Consider the following 25,446-nt stretch of genomic DNA (forward strand, 5'->3'; position numbering starts at 1 on the left):
AAAAGACTGTAATTGACTATCACAATTTGAAAAGGTCACCAAGTAATTTTTTTTTAGTTTCCCATGACAATGGTTTCAATTAAAACTAACTGCAAGAAATAGTTAATTTTTACAAACTATTACAAATTTACAGGGATACATTGAATGAAGTATTTAGATAAGTGAATGGACTAGTACTGACCTGTGGCCACTGAGGGTGTCCTTTGTCAATCTCATGGTAGGATCCATTATATTGGTAGCCTGTGATGTCTCGGCCTAACAAAATATGACAGTTAAACAAGAACAAGTATATTTAGAATTGTCATTTTAAAGATAACAAAATTTGACATGACTAAAAAAACTTAACACCATTGTGTCATTAGTACACACTGAAAACCTAAACCATGGGAATGTATTGTACACTAAAAACCAAGATATTCTCCTCTAAAACCATGGGCACATATTTTACACTAAAATCATAACTATATTTTTGCCTAAACTATTTATATTAGACTAAAAAACAAAGATATTCTCACCTAAACCATGGGCATGTGGCTTGTAGGCAAATGGAAAAATACTTTTTTCTTTTGAAAATCTACAGCCGACATCCACAGGGAAGGCTGTTAATAAATTTAATACAAATGTTACAGCCTTTTTTTCTATAAAAAATCTTAAATATTATTAAATTATTATTAAATATTAAATATTTAAAAAAAAAGAATAAAAGTTAACTGCAGGTCTCTGAGGGTTAAATGTTAACTGTAGGTCTCTTGTCATTTACTGTGGAGAACTGTGGGTAATTGTAATTGACTGAGTAAAGTAATTGTTGGGTCAAGGTTGTTTGAACTTCAACCATGTGGATAGCCTTGTAGAAATGTCAAAAATGACTAACAGAGCCTAAGAAATGGTATAAAACAGTGATCCTTCACTTTTATTTTTCAGCCCAGGGGGGGGGGGGGGGGGGGGGGAGGGAGGGAGGGAGGATTTACATTTCTTACAGAGGCTGATTAGCCTAAAAAATGGCATAAAACAATGATGAAGTACATTTCTGAGTCTTGTTTAATGCTGATATTCTACATTATGGGAGAAGTTTAAAGTGACCAGATAAAACCATGCCACTAGCGAGATATATTGATAGAGACACAACAAACTAGGCTTGTACTTACAGGAATGTCCTTGAGGTATCGTAAACGATGCAGATGCCAAGAAAAAAACTCCTGCAACATATGGCTGCCTGTGAAAACACAAAATGAAGTTAACAGCCAAGTTAGCTCTAAAAAAAAGTTCTAATTACAACAGCCTATAATTAATTATTTTTATCAGATTGACTTACTTTTTGTGTGTGACATAAATCTTCAAACCTGAGTGGTCTTCATCTTCAGCATCTGTTCAATTAATAAGAAAGACATTTTGGTTTTTGTTTTCAGTTATTTAACTAAGAAACAGAGAGTTGATAAAATCTCTTTACACCAAACAAAACAGTATAACTATACAAAATAAAAAGTATAGACAATACATGTTACAAAGTTTTCTATAGTGAAGTATATGGTTACATTCTCTTTCCTCACCAGTAAATATCCTAGCATAGTGAACTTGCAGTACTAATGTTTAGTAATGTTTTTAATGAATGTTCTGTTGCCAAATCTCAAACCAACATCTAAGATAATACAAAGAACATTAAGTAACCAAAAAAAGTTTCAATTGAATGTATTTCTCTCAATACCAATAACTAATAATTAAAATAATAATGAGTTTATTAATGTACCTTTAGGCAAGATAGTTGGAGGAGCATTTTTAGCCTGAGCAAATAAAATCACAGGATGACTATTCTTGCACATTGCAGGACAGTTCCTAAAAGAAACATTTTTAAAAATCTTAATGAATAATGAACAGATATAACAGAACACCATTTCACCATCGTATCACAACCAATACACCACTACACCAACACACTACAATGACTATCCTTGCATTACCTATCATGCACAAATGAAAATATTTACCAAACTGGCTACTGAGAATAGGCTTCACCTTCACATCCATACAACAGCATGTGATGAGCTCTGTTGGCGTCAGCTACAGCTTCAAACTTATCTGAAATAAAAAGCACCAAACTCATAACAGTAACTACAGAGTTCCCAGAGCTAAAATAGGTCTTCAAAACTAACTTGAGGTATCAGCAAAACAGGCCTATGACATAATGTACATAAGATCCTATATTAAGTATATACTTGTTTCAATTTTCGCTAAGAAAGATGTTTCTATTATACTTAAAAAAATAAGCCAGCAGTAGGTTTGTCTGGACAAACAGCAACTTCAGGGCAAGCTATGATTTAAGCACTTTACTATACAGAATACCAATAAATGTTTGTAAGAGAAGTTTTATATTCTTGTTGAAGGAATGGGAATGATGGGGAGAAGGCTGGCTTCAGAGCAAAGATAAAAACTTAGGCACCCAAAAGTTAATGCAAAACAAGGAAAAAAGAAACATATACTTTGAATATAACTCTCTATTTCAACAACAAATCAGACTTTATGCCTTCATCAATAAAGAAAGTCAATTGCTTTCATCATGATTTTTTTTTCAATAATAACATTTTCTGTACTTAATAACCTTCCAGTCACTTGTTTGCTGTATTGCTTAACATACAATTTAGCCTATACTGTATTATATTAAATTAGTGAAATCTTCTAAAGAATAGAAAGAGGCTATGTTTATCATAAAAAAAATGTGGATTATACACTCACAAATATATGATTCCAAATCCTGTGCATGGTAAGCTGTGCATAAATAAGAATCCGGCTGAAAACACAATAATGATTTTGTAGAAATATTTGTTTATTTATAAAGGCAGAAACTAAAAGTATGAAAATAGAAACAAAATTTGTTAAGATATTCAACTATTTCTCTTTTGTTGACAACTCCTAACTCAGTTGTGAAATTACAAATTTGATTTCCTTATTCAATTTCTTAGTACTTTAGAGAAATATGACTAAATTGATCCAAAAGGTTATTAAAATAGAATCCTTGTAAGCATCTTCACTCTCTTCTTATGTCCCATGAACAATTACAAAGAGTTTACCTTTCTAGGGCTTGCTCCCAGCATCAATATCTTTAATATCTGTGTGTCTTCAAAGTCAACTACAGATAAAAAAGAATCAGAAATAGTGAACAACATTTTAAAATTTGCTCTGTTCATGAACAACACAAGCCAACAAACAATAGACTGAAAACATTACAAGACTATGCAATCTTATTGGAAATATTGTGTTTAAAGCTTTTGAGAAAAAATTTACCATTGGCTTCACCTGGATGATTCATGCCAGCATGATTATGGGATCCTATAGCTGCTTCTTCAAGGGCTGGATTGGGTGGAAGAGTAACGCTGACATCTATGGGAAAGTTTTTTCCAGTCAGCTGTGTAAGTTCATTGAAAGCACATTCTCCTGATGGGTCAGCCACAGAACTGTGATGTAATAATTGCACATCTCATCATTGCCTGTTGACCTGCTTCAGAAACTATCATCAGTAAGTGAACAACGCTAAATTGGTTTAATTGAAATAGATTAATCTTTCTTATGTTTAAAGTTAATATTAGAGATGAAGTTTTTCAACAAATATATTTTTCTCTACTTTTTTTTGTCAATTTTGTTTCTTTCTCCAATTATTTATTACGTGTCCATATTACAGATGAATGTTTTATTAAAAAAAAAATTTATGTTGCTGATGACAGACTTTGTAAACAGAAATCACATTTCAGCAATTTTGACTACTTTTAGTTAGTTTGTTTCAATTTTAGAGTTAAAAGCTAAACCAACAAGAAACTCACCCAACACCAACAGGATGATGCATCGAGCTTGAGTTATAAGTGCATCTAACAGCCTGGAACATAAGTCACATTTCAAATTTAGACAAAAAACACCATAAGAGCTTTAATAATAATTCAGAAAAAGAAAAGCTGACATTACAGTTGGTAAATATTTATATCAGACTTACTAAAGCATCTCCTGGTTTGACTTCAATTACTTCCTTCACTGGATAGAAGGCCTTTAGATTTATTTCATATCATAAACATGTGGCACTTTAATTGTAAGTTTGTATGAGATCATATAATGTTAGAATAATTTAATATCAAATATGGTAACTTTAAGACTTACTTGTGGCCATTGTGGATTTCCTTTACCGATTTCATGATACGTTCCATTGTATTGATAACCAGTTATGGCTGTACCTGAAGAACATTACAATTAATAACAATTAGAAGAGATATGATAAAATCTTAGACATTACAAAGAGATATTTTAAGACAGTGTTTTGTGTAAAGTTTAAGTCCAGAGTGATCTGCAGGTTCTGAGTCTGAAATATATTGGTAGTTACTAAAGAAAATAAATTGAAGTGTTACATAAAACATTATGGAATAACATCACTGAATGAAATATTGTTTAAGACAAACATAATGAAATAAAATGTTAGCAGAAGGAGAAATAATAACAATTTAGTTGACAAAATGACATCTAATCAATTTCTATGACTAAGTTCATATAAGGAAAAAAATCTGAATTTGAGTTTTCAAATCATTTCAATGATGCATTCTAATAAAGAAAAGTTTCCCTTTCAGACCTTGTGGTCTATAGAGCAGATGACATAAAGGTCATCTGTTTCTTTGGCCAATGGTTAATGGGCAGCACAACGACCAACTGCCTTTACTTTCCCCAACTAAAGTCAGATACCCATTAGAGTTGGGTGGACTCAGGGGCGCCCTAAAAATCCCGAAATTAAAAATCACAGTCTTCACTGAGATTCGAACCCAGGACGCCAGGTTTGGAAGCCAAGCACTTAACAACTCAGCCACCTCACCCCCATAATGCATTCTAATACATTGTCTAAATTTTTTTCCAATAATTATATAGAATACAATTTTATAGGTTCATCTACATTTATATATTAGTAAATAAAACTAACCTTCAAAATCTTTGCGTAGTGTACCTGGAGTACAATAGTCTTAATTGATGTTTTCCTGCCGACCCTGAGACCTACACCTTTAAAGAAAGAACATGACATTCTTGATAACATTTTAATTCCTACATGTTGTGTGTGTGAGTATTGACAAGTAATGGTAGAGACAGGAGAAATCTGATCTTCAATGACTTTTTTACTGACTTTAAAGTCTAGATTTTTTTTTTTAGCAATAGTAAGGAATAGGTGAAAAGGAACCTTTTGTAAAGGTGATACAAGCAACATGATGGATTATTAATAGAAAGAATTGCAGAATAAGTTCTCCCTACTTAAACGTTCCCAATGAAACACTCAGTGTATCTTGTTGAGGTGTTCTATTTCTTTTGTCAATGTTAACCCAGATGTAAGTTAATGAACCTCCTTTCAATGTTTTACCACTAAGTTGGTCAGGTGTTCCTAAGAACACAACTCAGAACTTTATCACAGATCATGCAGCTTATATCTTGGAAATTACATTTGCTACCTTGAGCCCTTACTTGTGTTAAAATACTTTCAATGGAGAGCAGGTGGGCATAATCTGATCTGTAAAGTTTCAGTAATCTTCTCATTTCAACAATAGTATGCCTAACTCAAATTCTTCACAGATAAATCCCTCTGACCTGTCATCATGTGATGATGATAATATAAAAGGACTACTGAGAGCTTATATCTGAGTTTCAGCATGCTTGTAATGTTCTTAGCCTAACATAGTTCTTGACAGGTCATTAACCTATTGTTAAACCTTTCCAGCTGGTTTTCACCAATTGCATTTATGCTTAGTACATGCCTCAGTGGCATAAACAAAAGAATGCATGTCTTGAATGCCACATTAAAAGTGTCTGTCTCAGGTATTTGTGCAAGACTCTGGAAATAAAATGGCAAGGCGCAGTCACCAACACAAAAGTGCCAAGAAGAAAAAATACTAAAATGGTTTATCAAAGATCTTAGAATATTATGTAATCATTTTAAATTGTCAGCTTGCTGAAGAGAAATATAGCGTTTTTACAAAAATTATTTTGAAATATATTTTATGCAGGTTTTTTAAAAAATGGACCATTACCAGGCTCTTTTAAGTCCATTTACTGTCAAAAACATAAGCAAAGATCCTATCTGAAAATCAATTTCAGGTACATAGAAAAAGATATCTAGGTTATAGTATTAAATTTTTAAAAAGTGTTACATATTGATGGGGTGAGAGGATATTAACATTTAATAACAAGTTCAGAAATGCAATTCCACCATCAATTAACAAGTGAATTGCTCAAAAAGAAGTCTTCACTTATCACTGAATTTTGAAAAAAACAAACTTGTTTCTTTCTAGTCAGTTTGTTAAGCTTAAAACATGTCAACTGTTTATTTGTTACCTTTAGGCATAACTGTTGGAGGAGCATTCTTAGCCCAGGCAAACATTATTGTAGGCTGACCATTTTTACACATTGGTGGACAGTTCCTGAAAGAGAAAAAGTATAATTCTAATACAGCAAAAGCTGGAGGCCATTCTTATTTATTTTTAGCTACAAACTAGGTCAAGCACTTTGTCACAAATAAAATATATTAATTATCTAGAATCATTTTATTACTATTTGAATTTTATTTAAAAAAAACAACAACTTTACCATTAAAAAATTAAAGCTTCTTACTTACCAGATGCTGTCTGTAGAAAAAGGTTCACCATCACATCCATACAGCAACATGTGGTGTGCAGTGGCAGCATTGGCCAGAGCTTCAAATTTATCTGATTAGCAAGATAATTGAATACCATTAAATATATTACATGATTTTTTTTTTTAAATTAACTATTCAGTGTATGTCATATACACCACTGTAACTATAGTTTAGTCAACAAGACTTGGAGATGACTTACAAATATAAAGCTCCTCTTCTAGAACTGGATAGGTTGTACATAGATAGGTGTCAGGCTACAGGACAAGAGAAATAACATCATCTCACAAACACATTAATTGACTAGATTACTGACACACTTGTATTAATAATTTTTCATGGCTAGGTAGGACTTCATTGTTTATTTATTAAATACATTTATGTTTAAGCAAGTTTAATAAAAATATTAATTAATATAACCAATACTTTTATGATGAGAAATGTTCAGATGCTACTGTAATAAGTCTTTTAATTTAAACTTCAATATCTTGATTAAGAAAAAAATGTTTTCCAAAGTTAGCCCATGTTTTAAAAATTTGGTTTTGGATAAAGAATTGTTTAGAAATAACACAGGACTGAATATAAAAAATACCAGCAACCATCACAATATTTTCTTAGTACATCTAAAACTTGAATGTCAGCTTGTGGGATAAGCTTTTTTCTTTATATTTCATAAACACTTACTGTATTAGGCTTAGCACCAGGCATCAATATGTCTTGAGTTTTTGTGTCTTGGTACAAGTTCTCTGGAAAGTGACAGTGTATTCAATATATCACTTGTAATACAAATAAATGATGATTCTAATTGCTCAAGAAAAAAATCTATTTACAACAAAACAAAATTAAGGTTTAACAATGCAAAACAATTAATTGAATTGCTTCTATATGCTACAAAACTAACCATTGGCTTTATCTGGATGATTCATGCCAGAATGGTGGTGAGAAACTATGGCTGCTTCTTCAAGTGCTGGATTTGGTGGAAGTGGAACGCTAACATCTTTGGGAAAGTTATCTCCTGTCAGTTGTAGAAGTTCATTAGTGCCTTCTTCTTCTTCTAGCCAGCTTTATTGCTGCTGAGCTGTGAGCTCTTTTGCAGGTGCCACATTGCCATGAAGGATTAGCCACAGAGCTGTTCGTGTCGAACATAATATAAAAATTGCACATCTCATCATTTCCTGTAGACCTGCAAAAGGATATATTTATTGTCAATAAGAATTTTAAATAGTTGGGTTTATTTAGTTTGCTTCTAATTATGGTATACAAACTACAATTTCAATAGTACATTATTAATTTACAAGAGGATCAGAAAAAATAAGGTCATGTGGCACATTTTTTTAATGAGTGAAGGAACTTAATGGTCTGTCAATCATTAGATTCATACAAATGCTACAGTCAAGTCCCTTACTAAGTTGTATATTTTCTGAGGACTAATTCTTTTAAGTTTTTCCTACATAAAAATGTAGTGCCTTTTAGACCTAGTGGTCTATAGGGCAGATGATGTAAAGGTCATCTGTTTCTGTGGCCTCTGGTTAACGATGGTGTTATGTGGCAAGTATAATGAAAACCGCCTTTATTTTTTCCCAACTAACAACAGGTATCCATTAAAGCTGGTTGCCCAAAGATCACAACATTAAAAATTCCATTCTTCACCAGGAGTCAAACCTGGGATTCCTTGGTGTGGAAGTCAAGCACTTTATCACTCAGCCACCCTGCTGCCCCCTCTTTACTTGTAAACCTTAAATTAATGATGATGACTGGAAAGAATCCTTTCATGACTTGTTAAACACAGTATAATACATTTAAAAAGAATGAATAATAAAATAATTATTGAACTAATGGTTAAATTATTATCAGCACACATATTTAGAAAATAAATACAAATGAGGTGAAAATACAATACAAAGTCAATACACTAACCCAACACCCAACAGTATGATCCATTGAACTTGAGTTATAAGTACATCTAGCAGCCTACATAGGAGGTGAAAACAAAAAAGAAATTAGCAAATAAATATCACACATTTGTTTACCTATGAAAGAATGTGATGTCTTGGGAATAACAATCATATTTTTTTATTTGATCATTCAATGTAAAAAAAAACACCAAAAAACATTAAAATGTGCAATGCCTTAAAGTGTATACTCTCTAAAGAGATGGAATAGGTTGCCTAAAACAGATATGAAAACCAATCACTTAGTATACAAGAAATAAACAACTAGTTAAACATATGAACATAACAATGTAGTTTGTTTTTTTTAACATAAAATATCAGTACGTTCTAGACATGGCTTAGTGAACTTTTCTTATAAAAATTCTTTAAAAAAAAACAACAATCTTACTTTTACCAATTTTCTAGAGAATGAATGTGATGTAATTTCTTAAATGATTAGGTCCAACAATTCAATTTTCAACAAATAAAAAAAAACACATTAACTGAAAATTTCATTATCTTATCTAATATAATACAGACGTTACTTCAAAAAAGAAGATGATTACGTCCTACGCGTCATGCATTTAGTTATGCATATTAACCAATGACTTAAATTCTGCCAAGTCACTGGTTTTCCTGGCTAGCTCAGGCAAACCATTCCATGCTCTAATAGCACTAGGGAAGAAGGAGTATTTGTACAAATTTGTCCTAGCATTATAGAATAATGAATGTATAACAAAAAATAAATGTAGTAGGAATTCTAAAAACATACCAACGCATCTCCAGGTTTGACTTCAATAATATCTTTCACTGGGTAAAAAGCCTATACAAAGGATATAATAGACAGTGCTCGATATTGTCTTGAAAATATTGCTTAGTCTTTACATATAATTTCTTAATGTTAATATAATATTGTCAAGCTAACTCACTTGTGGCCATTGTGGATTTCCTTTGCCAATCTTATGATAAGAACCATTGTGTTGGTAACCAGTGATGACTCGACCTGGAACAATAGTTAGGGTGGAAGAGAACTGAAAGGCACAAGGCTGTTACCTAGATCTAGTTTGAAGACCCTAATCCATTTTCTAGTTAGTGTGTGAGACATGAGGAAGTGAAGGAAGTGAAATAGTTTATCTTGAAGAGGAGAAAAGAGAGAAATTCTAACTCTTACCTAATCCATGAGCATGTGTTCTGTAGGCAAAGGGAAAGATACTCTTGTCCATTCTGAATGTACAGCTTATATCTACAGGGTACACTGAAATTTAAAAAAAAATGTATGTCCTTGGGTGTTTATAATGTTTTAAAAAAAAGATTCAACTATTATTAAATTTCATTAAACAAAAAAAAAAAGCTTTTTCTTTGGAATAATATCTACTGAAAATAGTCTATAGAATTTAAGAATTCTTACAATTTACATGTGGTGAGATGGTGAAGCCAGCAGCCAACAAAAATATACCAGCAACATACTGGGGCTGTCACCTGATGCACATACCTTGCCGTGGTGTGACAGCTTGAGTGCCTCAATGACCCTCAGAGCTATACCGGCGAGAGCTCATCACTCCTGGCAGGTACTACCAAGCCGGACAGGTCTGTTAGGAAAGAGGCCAGACAAAAGGTGCATCCCCCTCCCCGGGACACAGGGGTTGTGCAATAGGCTAACAACCTGTCCATGGAAAAAAAATAGTGTTATAGAAACCAGAACAAAAGCACAAACACTAAACATTGTCAGAGGCGAAAGTAGAGCTCCACAAAGGAGACTTATGAAGCTATGCAGGGAAAGTCGAACGAATCCTGTGAGGCCGACCACTCTACTTAAACCAATGAAAAAGAAACACTTCCTTATTCAGAAGGCAGCATTTAACTTGGGAACATGGAATGTCCATACTTAACTAGAACCAGGTAGATGTGCACAAATTGCCAAGGAAATGGCCAACTACAAACTACAGATCCTGGGAATGAGTGAAGTTTGATGGAACACATTCGGTGAAACAAGACTGCAATCAGGAGAAACCCTTCTCTTCTCTGGAAAGGAAAAAGAAGATGACTTACATGAAAATGGTGTAGCACTACTACTAAACAAGGAAGCTTTCAAAAGTCTTTTAGAATGGGAACCAGTTTCAGAACGAATAATTAGAGCCAAATTTTTGTCTAAGTTCAAAAATGTTCACATCATTATGTGCTATGCTCCCACCAACCTTGCAAGTGATACTGACAAAAATAAATTCTATGACCAACTGCAAAGTATAGTTGACAAAATACCTACAAGAGATGTTTTGATCGTCATGGGAGACTTGAATGCCAAAGTGGGAAGTGACAACAGAGAGAGAGAGAAAAGTATGGGCACCCATGGACTTGGCACCATAAACGAAAATGGAGAAATGTTTGCAGACTTCTGCACATTTAATGAATTAGTGATAGGAGGCAGCATTTTCCCCACAAAAAATGCCACAAAGTGACATGGGTTTCACCAGACAATAAAACAGAGAATCAAATCGACCACATTACCATACAGCGGAACTGGAGAAGCACATTACTAGATGTACGAAACAGAAGAGGAGCAGATATTGGCTCAGACCACCACCTAGTTGTTGCCAAACTAAAAAATGAAGCTGGCCAGCAATAAAACAGAAAGAAACAAAAGGAAAATATTTGACCTAGACAAGCTCAACAACACCCAGATTAAAAAGGAATTCCAACTATCCCTTCAAAATAGATTTGCTGTGCTACAACTAGATGAGGCCAAACAAAGCGTCGATAAATCTTGGCAAAATTTCAAAGAAATTATTACTGAAACAAGCAATGAAGTACTAAGCCTTAACCCTAAGAAGAAAAAACAGTGGATTAGTGACGAGACATGGAAATTAATCGAAGAAAGGAAATGCGCTAAACAGGCAAAAACAAGAAACCACAAGCAACAATCAAAACAAGACTACCAAGCAGTTTCACAGAAAGTCACCAAAATGCTTAGACAAGACAAATGATCATTTTACAATAATCTGGCAGAACAGGCAGAAGAAGCAGCAGGTAAAGGAGATATAAAACAACTATACAAATCACCAAACTTCTCAGTACCAAAAAGGCTAATTGCAATGTTCCAGTCCGAGACAAATACGGAAAACTACTTTCTTCAATAAATGAACAACTTGAAAGAAGGAAAGAATATTTTCAAGAAGTGCTCAATAGACCTAAACCACGAAATCCACCAGATCTAAATGCAGGACCAACACTAGACATAAACATGGAAGAAATAACAAAAGAAGAAATAAGGAATGCACTCAAACAAATGAAGACAGGTAAAGCGGCTGGAATTGACAACATACCACCCGAAGTCCTAAAAGAAGGAGGAAGTGAAATAGTTGACCCAATGCACAAACTATTCAACAAAATTTGGTTAACAGAAACACCTCCGGGTGAGTGGAAAAGGGCTTGCTAATAAAAATACCAAAGAGTGGAGATCTATCATAATGTGAGAAATGGCGAGGCATCACTTTGCTGTCAGTACCAAGCAAGATTTTTAGCAGAATCCTACTAAACAGAATAAAGGGAGCATGTGATGAACACCTAAGGGAAGAACAGGCCGGATTCAGAAAAGGGAGATCTTGTGCTGACCAAATAGCTACACTCAGGATAATTGTAGAACAATGTGTCGAATGGCAATCTCCTCTCTATGCAACTTTTGTCGACTTTGAAAAAGCTTTTGATAGTGTCGACAGAGAATCTATTTGGACTGTAATGAGACATTATAGGATCCCCAATAAAATAATAACCATAATCAAGAACCTTTATGATGGTTTCACCTGCCAAGTAACCCACTGTGGCAAGCTGTCAGAGGAATTTCCAGTCACAACAGGAGTCAAACAGGGAGGAATCCAATGGACTCTCACACAAAAGCTGGAAGATCTGGAATTCGCTGATGACATAGCCCTATTATCACACAGACTACAGGATATGCAAGAAAAGGTCACAGCTTTAAGTGAAGTAGGAAAAAGAGTAGGCCTCAAAATAAACCATCAAAAAACTAAAGTACTTAAAGTAAACAATAAACAAATCGGAGACATAGTATTGGATTCTCAGACAATAGACCAAGTAGAAAATTTTATATACCTTGGGAGTGTAGTCAGTATATCAGGTGGAACAGATGAAGATATTAAACGCCATATAAATCTAGCACGTCAGACATTTACACAGCTAAAACCAACCTGGAAATCTCCTTACATCTCAAACAAGACTAAACTAAGAATCTTTAACTCTAATGTCAAGGCTGTCCTACTGTATGGTTCTGAAACATGGAGAACAACTGAAGCCACAACAAAAAAAATACAGACCTTCATCAACAGATGCCTGAGAAATATCCTAAAAATACACTGGTATGACAAAGTAGAAAACACCAAACTGTGGGAGATGAGTGGACAAAAAAATATAGAAGTGCAGATCTTAGAGAGAAAATGGAGATGGATTGGTCACACCCTTAGAAAAGATACCAGCAACAGAGCTAGGCAGGCCTTAGAGTGGAACCCATAGGGAACAAGACGCAGAGGAAGACCAAAAAGAACATGGCGACGCAGTGTACTTGAAGAAGCAGAGAAGACCGGAAAGAGCTGGGACACCATCAAAAAGCTAGCAAGAGACCGTGGAGAGTGGCGTGTTTTTGTCGAGGCCCTATGTTCCATGAGGAACTCAAAGGAGTGATGATGATGATGAATATACTGGGGCCTAGAAGTGAAGGTTGTAAGTAAGCATTGAAGAGTATATAATAAGAGAAATAGAAAAAAATCCTTGATTAAATTAACTAGATTTAGAACAATTTGAAGATAGAACTTTAAAAAGCAAAATGTTAATTATGCTAAGAGCCTTCAAATGCTAAAAGCGTTTAAAAATATAAAACAAGCTGTTGAAAGACTTCTGAAGATTCCAGCTCCCATGGTATCAACGAGGCGGCTCGGAAACATTTATTTTGTGGAAAGTGGATTTGCAAGCAACAGGTGAATATGGTCCCCATTGAGTTCAAACAAGCCACCACACTATTCCACAAAGAGGCTGCCCATAAGAGAGAGCTAAGGGCAGGAAATTGCGCTAAACAAAAACAATAGGTAGAAATATTTCTAATCGCACAGACTTATTGTTAGTCTAGATCTATTACAAATTTAATTACATGACCGATCCAAACTAATTGATACAATTACACTTAATATAAGCTTGTTTTTTTTTTTAAAGTATTTTTATGTATTTTTCTTGTGTAATATTGTTTGTTACTTTACTTCTGAATTGTCTCCTAGTAACTTTACTCTTGGTATTACTCCAGTAATTGTAAACATTCATTTGTTAGAAACTAAACAGCTCTATTTTAGACCTGATCAACTTATAATGCTAAGATTAAATAGAATTTCAGTTGTATGTTCCTATTGGATTTCTAAAAATTTCTTTTAATAATTTTTAAGCTCTAATGATTTGTTTGATTTCTAAATTAATTCCATAATATGAATATAATATTATAATTCCAAGGTATTTTGAGCTTTGAGATATTGGTTTTGAATAATAAGGATAAGCAGTTTTCATTTGTTTTGGTTATCTCTATTAATAATAATAATAATAATAAATACTCTCCGCAAGAGGTTCTCGAGTCTACTGAACATCTGCTGTACTGGGATAGGCCTATTCTGACCTACAAAATGGTAGATTTCAATCGCCCGGATCTGCTGTTCATCGATAAAAAAGAAAAAAACGCTACCATTATCGATTTCGCCGTACCACTGTCTCATAATTTAAGAAAAACTGAGATAGAAAAACAAAGAAAATATGGGAACCTAGGCTTGGAGATTAAGCGTCTATGGAAATTGTCCAAAATAACAATATACCCCATTGTTATATCAACCGAGGGGATAATAACAACTGACCTCACAGACACCTTCAAGGCCCTTTACATTCCTAGGAACATCTTCGTTGCCTGTCAGAGGGCGGTACTGTTGCAGACCTGCCACATCACCAGAAATTTCCTCAGTGGAAACTGTTAAAAGGACTACGATGAATTTTGTTTCTCTTTAGCGAAACTCGACCCTGGCAGCGCCAGAGAATGACTACTCGTTCATTTCTAACATAATAATAATAATAATAATCTTTATTGTCCGTATGGAAATTGGTCTTACAATTTGTGCATTACACCAAACAAAAACATTATAACTATAAGAAACCAAAGTGTACATTCACACCAGACTCACTCATAATTTACATGTGACAAAGTTTATACCAGATTGTTCTTATTTAATGATTTGATTGCCAGGGGAACAAAAGAGAGTTTGTGTCTGTTAGTCTTTGCTATCGGTGTCTTGTATCTCTTTTGTGATGGTAAAATCACAAAATCCTGACACAAAGGGTGATTCTTTATTTCGAGGATCTTTTATAGATGGCTTTTTTATAGATGTTTGTCTCAAACAACTGCCCAAATGGGGTTTGTTTTTTGCCAATGATTTTACCAGCAGCATTTAGGATTCTATAAAGTTTATTTTTATTTTTAATGCTCAGATTGCCATATCAGGCAGTGATATTGAAACTTAAAATATTGCAGATATGAGCGTGATAAAACATAGCCAAGGCCTTTTCGCTAACATTAAACGAGGACAGTTTTCTTAGTAATCATAATCTTTGCTGCCCTTTTTTGCTGATATAATCAGTATTTGCAGTAAAATTTAGTTTATTGTCTAGGATAGTACCAAGGTATTTAAAGGTTTGCACAATTTCAATAGTCTCTCCAGCTACAGAAACTATGCGGTCTTTTGAAATAACATTGTTTACCCTAACCCTCTGAGATCTCTGGGTCAAAAATTCAATAGTCCATAGTATTATGTATGGACTAATCTTCAACGCTTTCATCTTTTCAATCTCTCCCTAGATATAGCTTTTGTTTTTTAAATGGCAGTAGGTAGGAAACTACACATATTGAAATTTCTTACTTCTGATGTGTTGTGTAAAATTTTAGTCAATTTTGTACAAGGTTCAAGCTGTACACGTTGTACAAGATAAAAGTTCATCACATCACAATAATGTTGTTTACGATGCCAAGTACCATCTCACTGTCCATCTTCAAGAGCATCAAGAAGCATCACAACTTCATGACATTTTCCTATTATGGATACAAACAGTAAAAATCCATTAACAACTTATTACAACATTTAAACAGTGATACTTGAGGCATCCCTAAATTTCCAACCCATCAATAGATTCAAGCTTATTTCTTCCTTCGCTTACCATTTCCTCAGGAATCTAAAATTTACAAATGATCGATGTGATGATACACACAAAGAAAATATAATACTTCTGCTCATACTTACTTTCCAATAAGCTTTCAATATATATTATCTCCCTTTAAAACTATAACTCTTCAAATTATTTCCCTTTCTCATCAACACAGTCTTATGAGTGCCATACTATAGCATAAAAATAAATATCATAACATATACAACTTATTTACAATCTAAAAGAACTCAACATGTTCATGCACTATATAATTAAACCATTGCTAGTATATATATATCTATATATACTTATAAGTAAACCATCAAGAATTTACTTTCTCCAACTATATTCTGCTTCTCCATTTCTTCTTTGGTAAGGTCTATATGACCTACAATTGTCCCTTGTACCCTGGTACTCATCAGAGTTACATCTTCTCTGAGGGTTCCCTCTATGATACTGTCTATCATAGGCATTGCTATCAAAATTTCTGTCATACTCATAATGGTCAGATCTCCTATCTGAATAGTCACAACTTCTGCATTGCCTGGCAATATGTCCCTTTCTTTGACATTTAAAACAAATAATGTTTCTTCTCACTTTACCATAAGAATTTCTTTGTCTCATTTTGTATTCATGTCTTCTATTCCAGCTATCTATCTCTCCTTGAGTCAGTTCCTTTAGTCCATGTATATTGCCTAAAAGCAAATCATGAGACAATCCTGGTATTGCTAAACCTTTACAATAACCAGTATAAAATGGTGTTTCTAAGAAAACTTTACAGGCTTGATAGCGCTTGATACTGCCATCTATCAACCTTACTTTTTTCTCATAGCCTAATAAACAATCTGGTTTAACTAAGTTACTCCTAATTCCAACTGTACTGCATCCCGAATCTTTGACAAACCTCATAGGTTTCCCATTGATAAAACCAGAGTGTACTCTCACTCTGTTGGTTTCATCTTCTGCAAAATTTATTTCTTCTACACCCCAACAATAGTTCATCTCTTCTACTTCTTCATTATCACTACTTTCTCTACTGTCCCTTTCATTGGTGAAATACACTCTACTTTTGTTATTTCTGTTTCTGTTCTCTTTAAACTCAACTTTCCTACTCTGCTTTCTGTATCTCGTCGGGGTCGCCAAAATAATGTTGTGGGCTAATCTAATCTGACTTCGACTATGTATCAATAATTACTTAACATTAGCCACAGAACATTATTTTAATTTCCTAAACATTTTTTGTTTATTTTAAGTTCACATGGCACTAAGAAGCTGCAACACATATCAATGCATCAGTAAAGCAGAAAAAAAAAATCCCACACATTCTGGTCTTCATGCACCAGTTTATCAAGTAGCAATCAAATCAAAGGTGTAGAAAATAAAAATATTAATACAAGTTATTACTGTTATATTATATAAGGGTCTTTAGTTAGATGATGACCTGGAAGTAAAGAAAATGTTGCCTTAATGGTTTCAATAAAAACATGTAGATAGCTAACTATAGAACTAAGGAATAGTCTTATGTATTGTTACTATTCCTGGCTAGCTTAGACCACTGAGCTATGAATGTTTTTGTGGCAAAACCAAAGCTGTAAATATCAAGTTGTCACTCTAAATTAGTTAAGTCTGATAAAAAGAATTAGCGTATTGTTAAAGTGTTTAACATGTATATATAAATGGATGGATTGTAAGACCTCAGTCAGTCTTCCCTTGTTCAATTCATACAAAATGTGGTTTGATAGAGCACATTGGCATTAATAATTAATTAAATAATTCATCAACACAAATATTTATTTTAAATTTTCCTTACCTTTGGGCATGACAGTTGGAGGAGCATTCTTAGCCCAGGCAAACATTATTGAGGACTGACCATTTTTACACATTAGTGGACAGTTCCTGTTGAGTAGAGTAGAATAGAAACTTAACATCCACCAAACTTTTCTTTCTAAAGATTATTTCTTTTATATTTAAAACTTTTACATTATTCAAATAAGTCAGACTAAAAAAATAATAGTTGCTCTTAAAGTATGGAGAGCTCATTTCACAGATGAATTTTACATAAACATTGCAATGGTTTGAAATGAATACAAAAGATTTGCAAGACCATCAAATAGCCCTTTAAATTGACTTTTTGATGTTTAGTTTTTATGAATAGTTTATGGAAGTCTCAAGGAAAAAAAAAAGTGCCATTTAATAATGTCCACCACTTAGAAAGCCAACTATGTTCCAGTAGGGGGATTTATATCTATAAAAGAGAAATATTTCTTTAAAGACAAATAAAGGTAGACTAACTAGGAGAGAAAAAGACATCTTAAGATCATGTCCATTTTTGTAAAAACATTGTTGAAAACAAAGTTCTGTTGATTAATTGTACATTTTTGTTTGTATTATTATTTGTATTAAAGAGTGTTGGTATTTTTGTAAGAGTGTTGGTATTTTAAATATCTAGAAAATTGCTCAAAATATTAAGAAGTCAATAAGCCTTTCAGTAAGTCTCTTTTACTGAGCTATGCCATTGAAAGAATCCTCTTAATGTCTCCAATGTATTCTGCTTCTTGAGAAGAAGACTCAACTCCAAGGTCTTTGTGTGCAAATAAATTACATCAAGTTCATCTTTTCTTAAAGGAGAAAGCTTCATTCTTTTATAAATTGCCTTTATATAGTGCTTGGAAAGCATGCTTAGTGCACTACTGTCAAATTTCTTGTATGGACAAAAGGGGGGGGGGGGAGAGAAGGTATTATGGAAGTTTTCATGCTGCCTTTAGGCAGTCAGCAAACACAAAGCTCAGTTGGGATTCAAGCAGACACTGCTAAGATATTAATCAATAAAATCCAACTGACCATTGTTTTGTTCTGGGGGATTTACTCCTGGATGGTTGTGAGATCCTATGGCTGCTTCTTCAAGAGCTGGGTTGGGTGGAAGTGGAACACTAACATCTTTGGGAAAGTTATCTCCTGTCAGTGGTGTAAGTTCATTGAATTTACAATCTCCTGATGAGTCAGCTACAGAACTATTTGTGTAGAACATGATGTAATAATTGCACATCTCATCATTGCCTGTTGACCTACATCAGAAACTATCATCAGTAAGTGAACATCTCATCATTTCCTGTTGACCTGTACAAGATTAAAAGAAAAAAATGTTTTGAAAATCAACAATAATACAATTGAGAAAAAAAAAGTGTTTACTTAAGGTTTAAAACTGAAAGAGTTTTATCCTTATTATTTCTTTTCTTTACCGGATGTTTTGAGACTATCAGATATGGAAACAATTTAGACTGGTTGAAAAATGGAATAGTAAAATAGAGAAATTTGTGGAGTTCCCACTAAGACTAAAACTGTTCAAAGGGTATGGATTTATATTTGTAAACATGTGATAACTATATTTTTAAAGAAGTATCATTGTGGGCCAATAAAATGTAGACAAATGAAACTCCTCTTTAAATACATGAGGCTTAGATGTAAAAATTGATCTAAAAAGGAAAACTTTTTAAGCAAAAATTTTTTGTTAAATAACCTAAAAAACTGCTATTGCAAAAAAAAAAAAAAAGCAGCAAATTAATATGTGGATTCATTTTTTTTGTTTTTAGTATCCAATTTTTTTTAGTGGTTTTTGTTGAATATTTTAAAAAAAAAAGCAACTTTGTATTTTAAGATTTATGACTAGAAAGTAATTCAACCTCATGTACTAGATAAAGAAGTAAGAGTAGCTTCTTCAGCCATAATGATCTTTCTTAGAACCAAAGCTATTCAATAATGATAATAATAATAATAATAATTTTATTTATAAAGCGCTGTTAACAAACAAAATGTAGGCTCAAGGCGCTGTAATAACATTACAAACACAAACACGACAGCTAAAATGACAGTTAATCTAAAAAAGTTTTAAACAGATAGGTCTTAATGTTCTTCTTAAAAGTGGTGTAGCATGTTGTCTGTCTGAGATCAATGGGGAGTGAGTTCCAAACCTTTGGTCCGTGAACTGAAAAAGCCCGCAGACCGTAGCTTTTGAGGGAGAAACGTGGCACTATTAAAAGCGTTGAGTTTATTGAGCGCAGGGCTCTCTGGGGGACATATGGAGTAATTAGTTTGCTAAGGTACAAGGGCATCTCGTTGTTATATATACACTGATGACAAAGTGTGGCGACCTTGTAATCGATTCTCGCTTTCACAGGAAGCCAATGGAGCGTGCGCAAGAGCGTAGTAGCAGAATCTTGTCTAAATTTTTTAAGGACTATTCTAGTGGCGTTGTTCTGTATACAATGCAGCTTGGCTATTTTGTCATCAGGTATACCTGCTAGCACGGTGTTGCAGTAGTCAAGGCGGGAGAGTATGAATGCCACAGCTAGCGTTTTTGTTGACTCCGTTGTTAAATATGGTCGGATCTGGCCTAATCTGTGCAGCTGCAGATAAAGACCTTTGCAGAGCTGACTTATGTGTGGGTCGAAAGATAGTGTTGAGTCGAAGAAAACTCCAAGATTCCGCACTACATGGACAAAAGGAACATGGCAGTTCATGATAAAGAGAGAATCTGTGCTTTCAACTTTTGAGACATTGCTCCTAGTGCCAATCTTAATTATTTCTGTCTTGTCTTCGTTCATCTTGAGTTTATTTTCAACCATCCAATCGCTCACCCTTGCAACGGTACCACTGATTTTCTCTGCCAGATGCAACACCTCTGAGGGTACTGATGAATCATATAACTGTGAGTCATCGGCAAAGAAATGGTATAAGATGCCGGTTGGCTGTATGACACCGCTGTAAGTTTACACTTGCAGACTTTTGTAAGTTTACACTTGCAGAAAATAAATCAAACTAATGCTGGTGTCACTAGTAGTGTCAATATTAGAACTAACTCACTTGTGGCCATTGGGGATTCCCTTTGCCTATTTCATGATAAGTCCCATTGTATTGATAGCCTGTGATTACTTTGCCTAAGTTTAAAAATAAAAATATTTAAGTTTAAAGAAACATTTTTTATTTTGGAGTTTAATTGTTTTAGGTTAAAAAAAAAAAAAAAAAAAAAAAATAATTTAAAAATTATGTTTTACCTAGTCCATGAGCATGTGTTCTATATGCAAAGGGGAATATACTTTTCTCTTTTTGGAAAGTACAGCTGATATCTACAGGATATGCTACAATATGCTATAATATACAAAGAATAGCAAACAGTATACATTTCTCAACAATTCCAAAAGACCAGATTTTGGGCTCTTACATTTTATGGTCAATAAATAATTTTGAAAATTATGATTACTTCCCTTACATTTAATCATAGACATATCTCTAATACAGTGCTATCACATACTTCTCTAACACTTAATCATATATCTCTCTTACAGAGCTATTACATACTTCTCTTACATGGTTCTCTTATAATGTGCATGTCTGTTGAACTGTTACATTGTTACCATTAAATGTCAATACTTACATGACACTTGGGGTGGAATTTGAAACCAGTAACTAGCCAAAAGAAATATTCCAGCCACAAACTGAGGCCTAGAAGTTGGAGCAGAAAGAACGGTTGCAATAAGAGTGTTGACACTTCAATAGAAATGATTACACAAATTAAAATACAAGAGTAAGGGTTTAAAAACTTACTTCTGAAATGTGGTGTATATCTTAAGACTTGAATGATCAGTAGGCTCAGAATCTACATAAAATATTAAGAGTCAAAGTCACAACACTACAGGCTATATTAAGTAGATAGAAGGTAATTATAATAATAAGTCCAAAGATTAAGGAAGAATGCAGTATTTCATGAGACAGAAAGTAAGTGACATTCAAACACAATACAAAGTAGTTGAGTAGTAACATCAATAAACAATCTTTTAGTTATGTGAACGTTTAGCATTTGTAGCCATTGAATATTTATCTAGTACTCCCAATTCCAAACAAGCTGCAGCAGTTTCAAGCCACAAGAGATTGAGGGAAAATCCTGAGAGGACTCTATAAAACTTAAGAACTAACTATGGTATTCTTTACAACAGTTTAAGTTATATTAGCATGACAGGTGCTGGACTTGGTTGATACAAGCTATTTAGGATGTAGTAACAAATTTGTACAAGTGCTTCTTCTTCCTAGTGCCATTAGAGAATGGAATGGGCTGCTTGAATCAGCCAGGAAAACCAATGACTTGGCAGAGTTTAAGCCATTGATTAACATTCATGACTAAATTTACACATAAAATGCATTGGATTCTTCAACTTCAACTTGTTTCTTCAACTGAATTGAGATAAGCATTTCTCAGAATAACACTTGCAAATTCAAAAGAGACAGTGAGCTATAAGATCTGTTTAGATCTCCTGTCTTAGAATGAGTCAGACATGCATATTACAGTAATATATTAACATTGTCAACACAAAGTAAAAGTGTGACTGACTTACAAATATAATATTCCTCATCTTCAACAGGATAAGCTGTACATAAGTAGGCATCAGGCTATAGGGAAAATTTTTTTTAACAAATTTAAACTATGCAAACAATATTGGAATGTGAAGGTCACATGACTTTTATTATTATTATTATAAAAAATTATTTTGTTTTTGCAAGAAAATAAATCAGTATAGAATAACAATCATCATGTTTTATTTATTATTATCTATATATAGTTATAACCCTGCCATGCACACCACCATTCAAGTAGTGCAGTAGGTGTGCACTGTTAGAGACTAGACTGAGAAGGAATGTTGACATTGAAAAGAAGAGAACCAAGTCCCCGCCCCCATCCCTCCCCAAGTCTAGGGCTGATGAACAACCTATGCTCAAGACATATTGTTATTATGTGTTTGTGATGTCCTGTGAATTAACATGTGAGCAGGTCAGGAGGCGCAAGAGAGACCTTTTCTCTCTGCTCAACATTAAATTTTATAACAGTAGGCAGATGTTAGCGCTACTGGGTGGGCTCAATCTGTGCACCTCGGTCTGCGACCAAGGGGCAAGAGTCGCCTAAGTAACCAGACAACTAGACTACACTAAACTAACTAAATTTAAAATGAAAGCAAGAACAAAAACTTTACTTGAAATACTAAAAATAAAACGATACTTTATTTACATGAAAAATAAATCAATAATAAAATATATATACACTAACCACTACAACTGAACCCAGAAATTAACTAAAACCCTCTAAATCTACGCCACTACCAAACTGACCAAACACCAACAAACTAACCAAACCAACTATCTACAAACTGATAAAACCAACTATCTAACTAAATCACTACAACTACTGTGTACTATACTAGACCTAGATCTACTAGACACAAACACACTACATTAAACTAGTCTAGATCTACAATATTCTACTACTACAACCAACCCATAACACTAACACTAAAACAAGAACACCTTAGTTAGGCTTAGTACCTTAGCCATACTATTAATAATAGTATTACTTCACTAAGACTAAGAACAAACTAAAGTTACAGTATAAGCCACTAAGCCGACTAAATCCTTTTTTTTTCCTGACAATCCATTCAGATCAGATCTAGTCAATTCTAGTCTAGCTAGATCAGATAATTAGATCGATCTTATATTATAAGAATATTAGACTGTCTAGTCTATATAGATCTAGAATCTAGGTCTACCATCTAGATCTAACAGTGAGTAGGCCTAGTCTAACCTGTTTCTAAGAAAAAGAAAAGGATTTTTAAAAATACGTTTAAATCATAGCATGATAGTAAAGGCTACTATAGAATGAGATCTAGATCTATATAATCTAGATCTACGTATAGATTATAGTCTATATTAAGTATATAGATCTAGATAATCCCGCCCTCCCCTAGGCATTCGAGGACACATCAGTTTACCTGGTTGACCTAAAAACAAAACATGCGCTGATCTAACTTACTCTAAGTATCTTTAATCTATGTAGTCTATTATCTCTATAGTCTATATATAACACAGTCTGACAAAAGAAAAAGGCCCCAAAGTCAGTACTGAATATTTTTTCCGGGGAAGGGGCTAAAAAGCTATGATAGCTTGTGAACTGTGTTACCTATACATCTAGATTCTAGATAAATTCCGCCTTCTCCAAGCCACCTAGTTGACCAAAAAAAAAACAACGTATCTTAGAGCACGCTCAGTGTCTGTTGCACACACATACAAAAAGCATCAACGTACTAGCATGCTTAGTGTGTGACCTAATTAACGGCTTGACCGATCAATAATTGGCTCCTCCCCCTTTTCTCTCATCATTGTTGTCAATAAAACTAGAGCAATGTTTTGGGGCTGTGTAGATGGCCTGGTATACACCTGTGTGTTGTGCTATTAATGAACTTTTTTCTAATGTGTGTTGGTCTGATGGCTGTGATTGGATTGAGTCTTGAGATTTGTTACTTGATAGTATCTTCCCCTCACCCAAAGAAATTTTAAAATACCATATCTACATTCTATATCTCCCCCTTTTTTATTTTAAACTAATTTAAAAAGAGAGAACTATAGTATTTGGATATAATTACTATTATATTGATTATAAAATAAATACTAGATTCATTATTAATTTATTAACATATAAAAAACGAGACCTATTGTTATAGCGATAAAAACGATTGGTCTTTTTTAAACCTCTATGCGTCATGCATTTACTCTGCAACCCATTCCATGCTCTAATATCACTAGGGAAGCTGGAGCATTTGTAGAAATTTGGCCTAGGAATGTGCCTCTATTGTATCTAGATATAATCTACTGTAAGGTGTAGTGATTTGAAGTAATGAGCAATGATGATTTGAATATGATCACCTAAAATTTTGGCCGCAAATAATAGACATTAACAACTACACGTGCTTCTAGAGTCTGCCTAACTTGAAAGCCTAGGAAGATTTGATTGGTTAGTCTGTGAAACACGCCTTCCTATTTAGCAAAAACATCACAAGGTGTTCTGTGCATTTTAACCGTGACCTCCGTGTATGTCGAAGGCGCCGTTTTAACGCGGAATACGGCAACTTTTTACTCCGCCCCACTGTGTAGTCAACTGTGCTGGTAGGAGGTGCTAACAAAGGGGAAATGCGTGGTCTTTTTTTCAGGACGCAAAGTTTTTTTTTAATGCGTATTTTATTTTTTAAATCAGTTATAATTATACAGTTTAATAATAAATAATTATCTTATAGTCAATATTAGAGCGGTATTATTAATAGCTTATATTAGAATAGTCACAAGTAGATCTGAAATTTACAAAAATCCTACACACACGTAACTGGTGCACGCTAGATCCATTTTTCAAAAATAGGGCGGGGTAAGACACATTTGACCTGTGTAAAAGTGTTGGCCTCATTCAGTCGTACAACGACTAAGGTTAATCTCGCAGAACACTTTTTCGTGTATATAACTGTAGAGCCCTATTGTGGAGAGACACTCTAGTCCACATTTTACGCATTAACAGGTGGCCTATTTCGCTTTATTGGTCTATCTAGATGAGCTGGACATTTTTCGTATGGCACGCTTTTCTTCCAGAGCTGAGGCCCGTGATTTTTCACTGTCCATACATTTCTTGGTCACCATCTCTCTCCGCGTAGTGTTCTAGGGCTATGTCTTCCCAGTATCAATGTTCACTGTTTTGAGGTCCCGTTTTATCTTATCTTATATAATAATACAGACGTTACTTCAAAAAAGATGATTACGTCATACACGTCATGCATTTAGTCATGC

At 33.9% G+C, this 25,446-nt stretch overlaps 1 protein-coding gene across 13 annotated transcripts in view; it reads right to left on the reverse strand.

The window, feature by feature from the left end:
• The window catches only part of LOC129928615 (probable peptidyl-glycine alpha-amidating monooxygenase pamn-1), a 28,560-nt gene extending 4,483 nt beyond the window's left edge, over positions 1-24,077 (reverse strand). For 3 of the 13 annotated variants that reach the window (XM_056043444.1, XM_056043441.1, XM_056043442.1), the window contains exons 1-6: positions 1,983-2,075; positions 1,745-1,830; positions 1,313-1,364; positions 1,146-1,213; positions 516-599; positions 182-255 (exon numbers count right to left, since the gene is read on the reverse strand). In XM_056043444.1, the coding sequence (XP_055899419.1) occupies positions 182-255; positions 516-599; positions 1,146-1,213; positions 1,313-1,364; positions 1,745-1,817 (351 nt within the window). In that variant the 5' untranslated portion in view covers positions 1,818-1,830; positions 1,983-2,075. Of the gene's footprint in view, positions 1-181; positions 256-515; positions 600-1,145; positions 1,214-1,312; positions 1,365-1,547; positions 1,637-1,744; positions 1,831-1,982; positions 2,076-2,727; positions 2,785-3,062; positions 3,122-3,276; positions 3,500-3,809; positions 4,212-4,942; positions 5,020-6,619; positions 6,711-7,321; positions 7,384-7,538; positions 7,821-8,554; positions 8,609-9,340; positions 9,392-9,497; positions 9,572-9,739; positions 9,824-15,515; positions 15,686-17,608; positions 17,695-18,639; positions 18,916-20,658; positions 20,733-21,229; positions 21,298-21,399; positions 21,452-22,184; positions 22,240-23,422 lie in introns of those variants that run through there. The other 10 variants (XR_008780059.1, XR_008780060.1, XR_008780061.1 and 7 more) reach the window with 10 other exon arrangements.
• Between the last annotated feature and the right edge of the window lie 1,369 nt (positions 24,078-25,446).

Source organism: Biomphalaria glabrata, chromosome 10 (genome assembly GCF_947242115.1).
Source record: "Biomphalaria glabrata chromosome 10, xgBioGlab47.1, whole genome shotgun sequence".
NCBI classification, from domain to species: domain Eukaryota; kingdom Metazoa; phylum Mollusca; class Gastropoda; family Planorbidae; genus Biomphalaria; species Biomphalaria glabrata.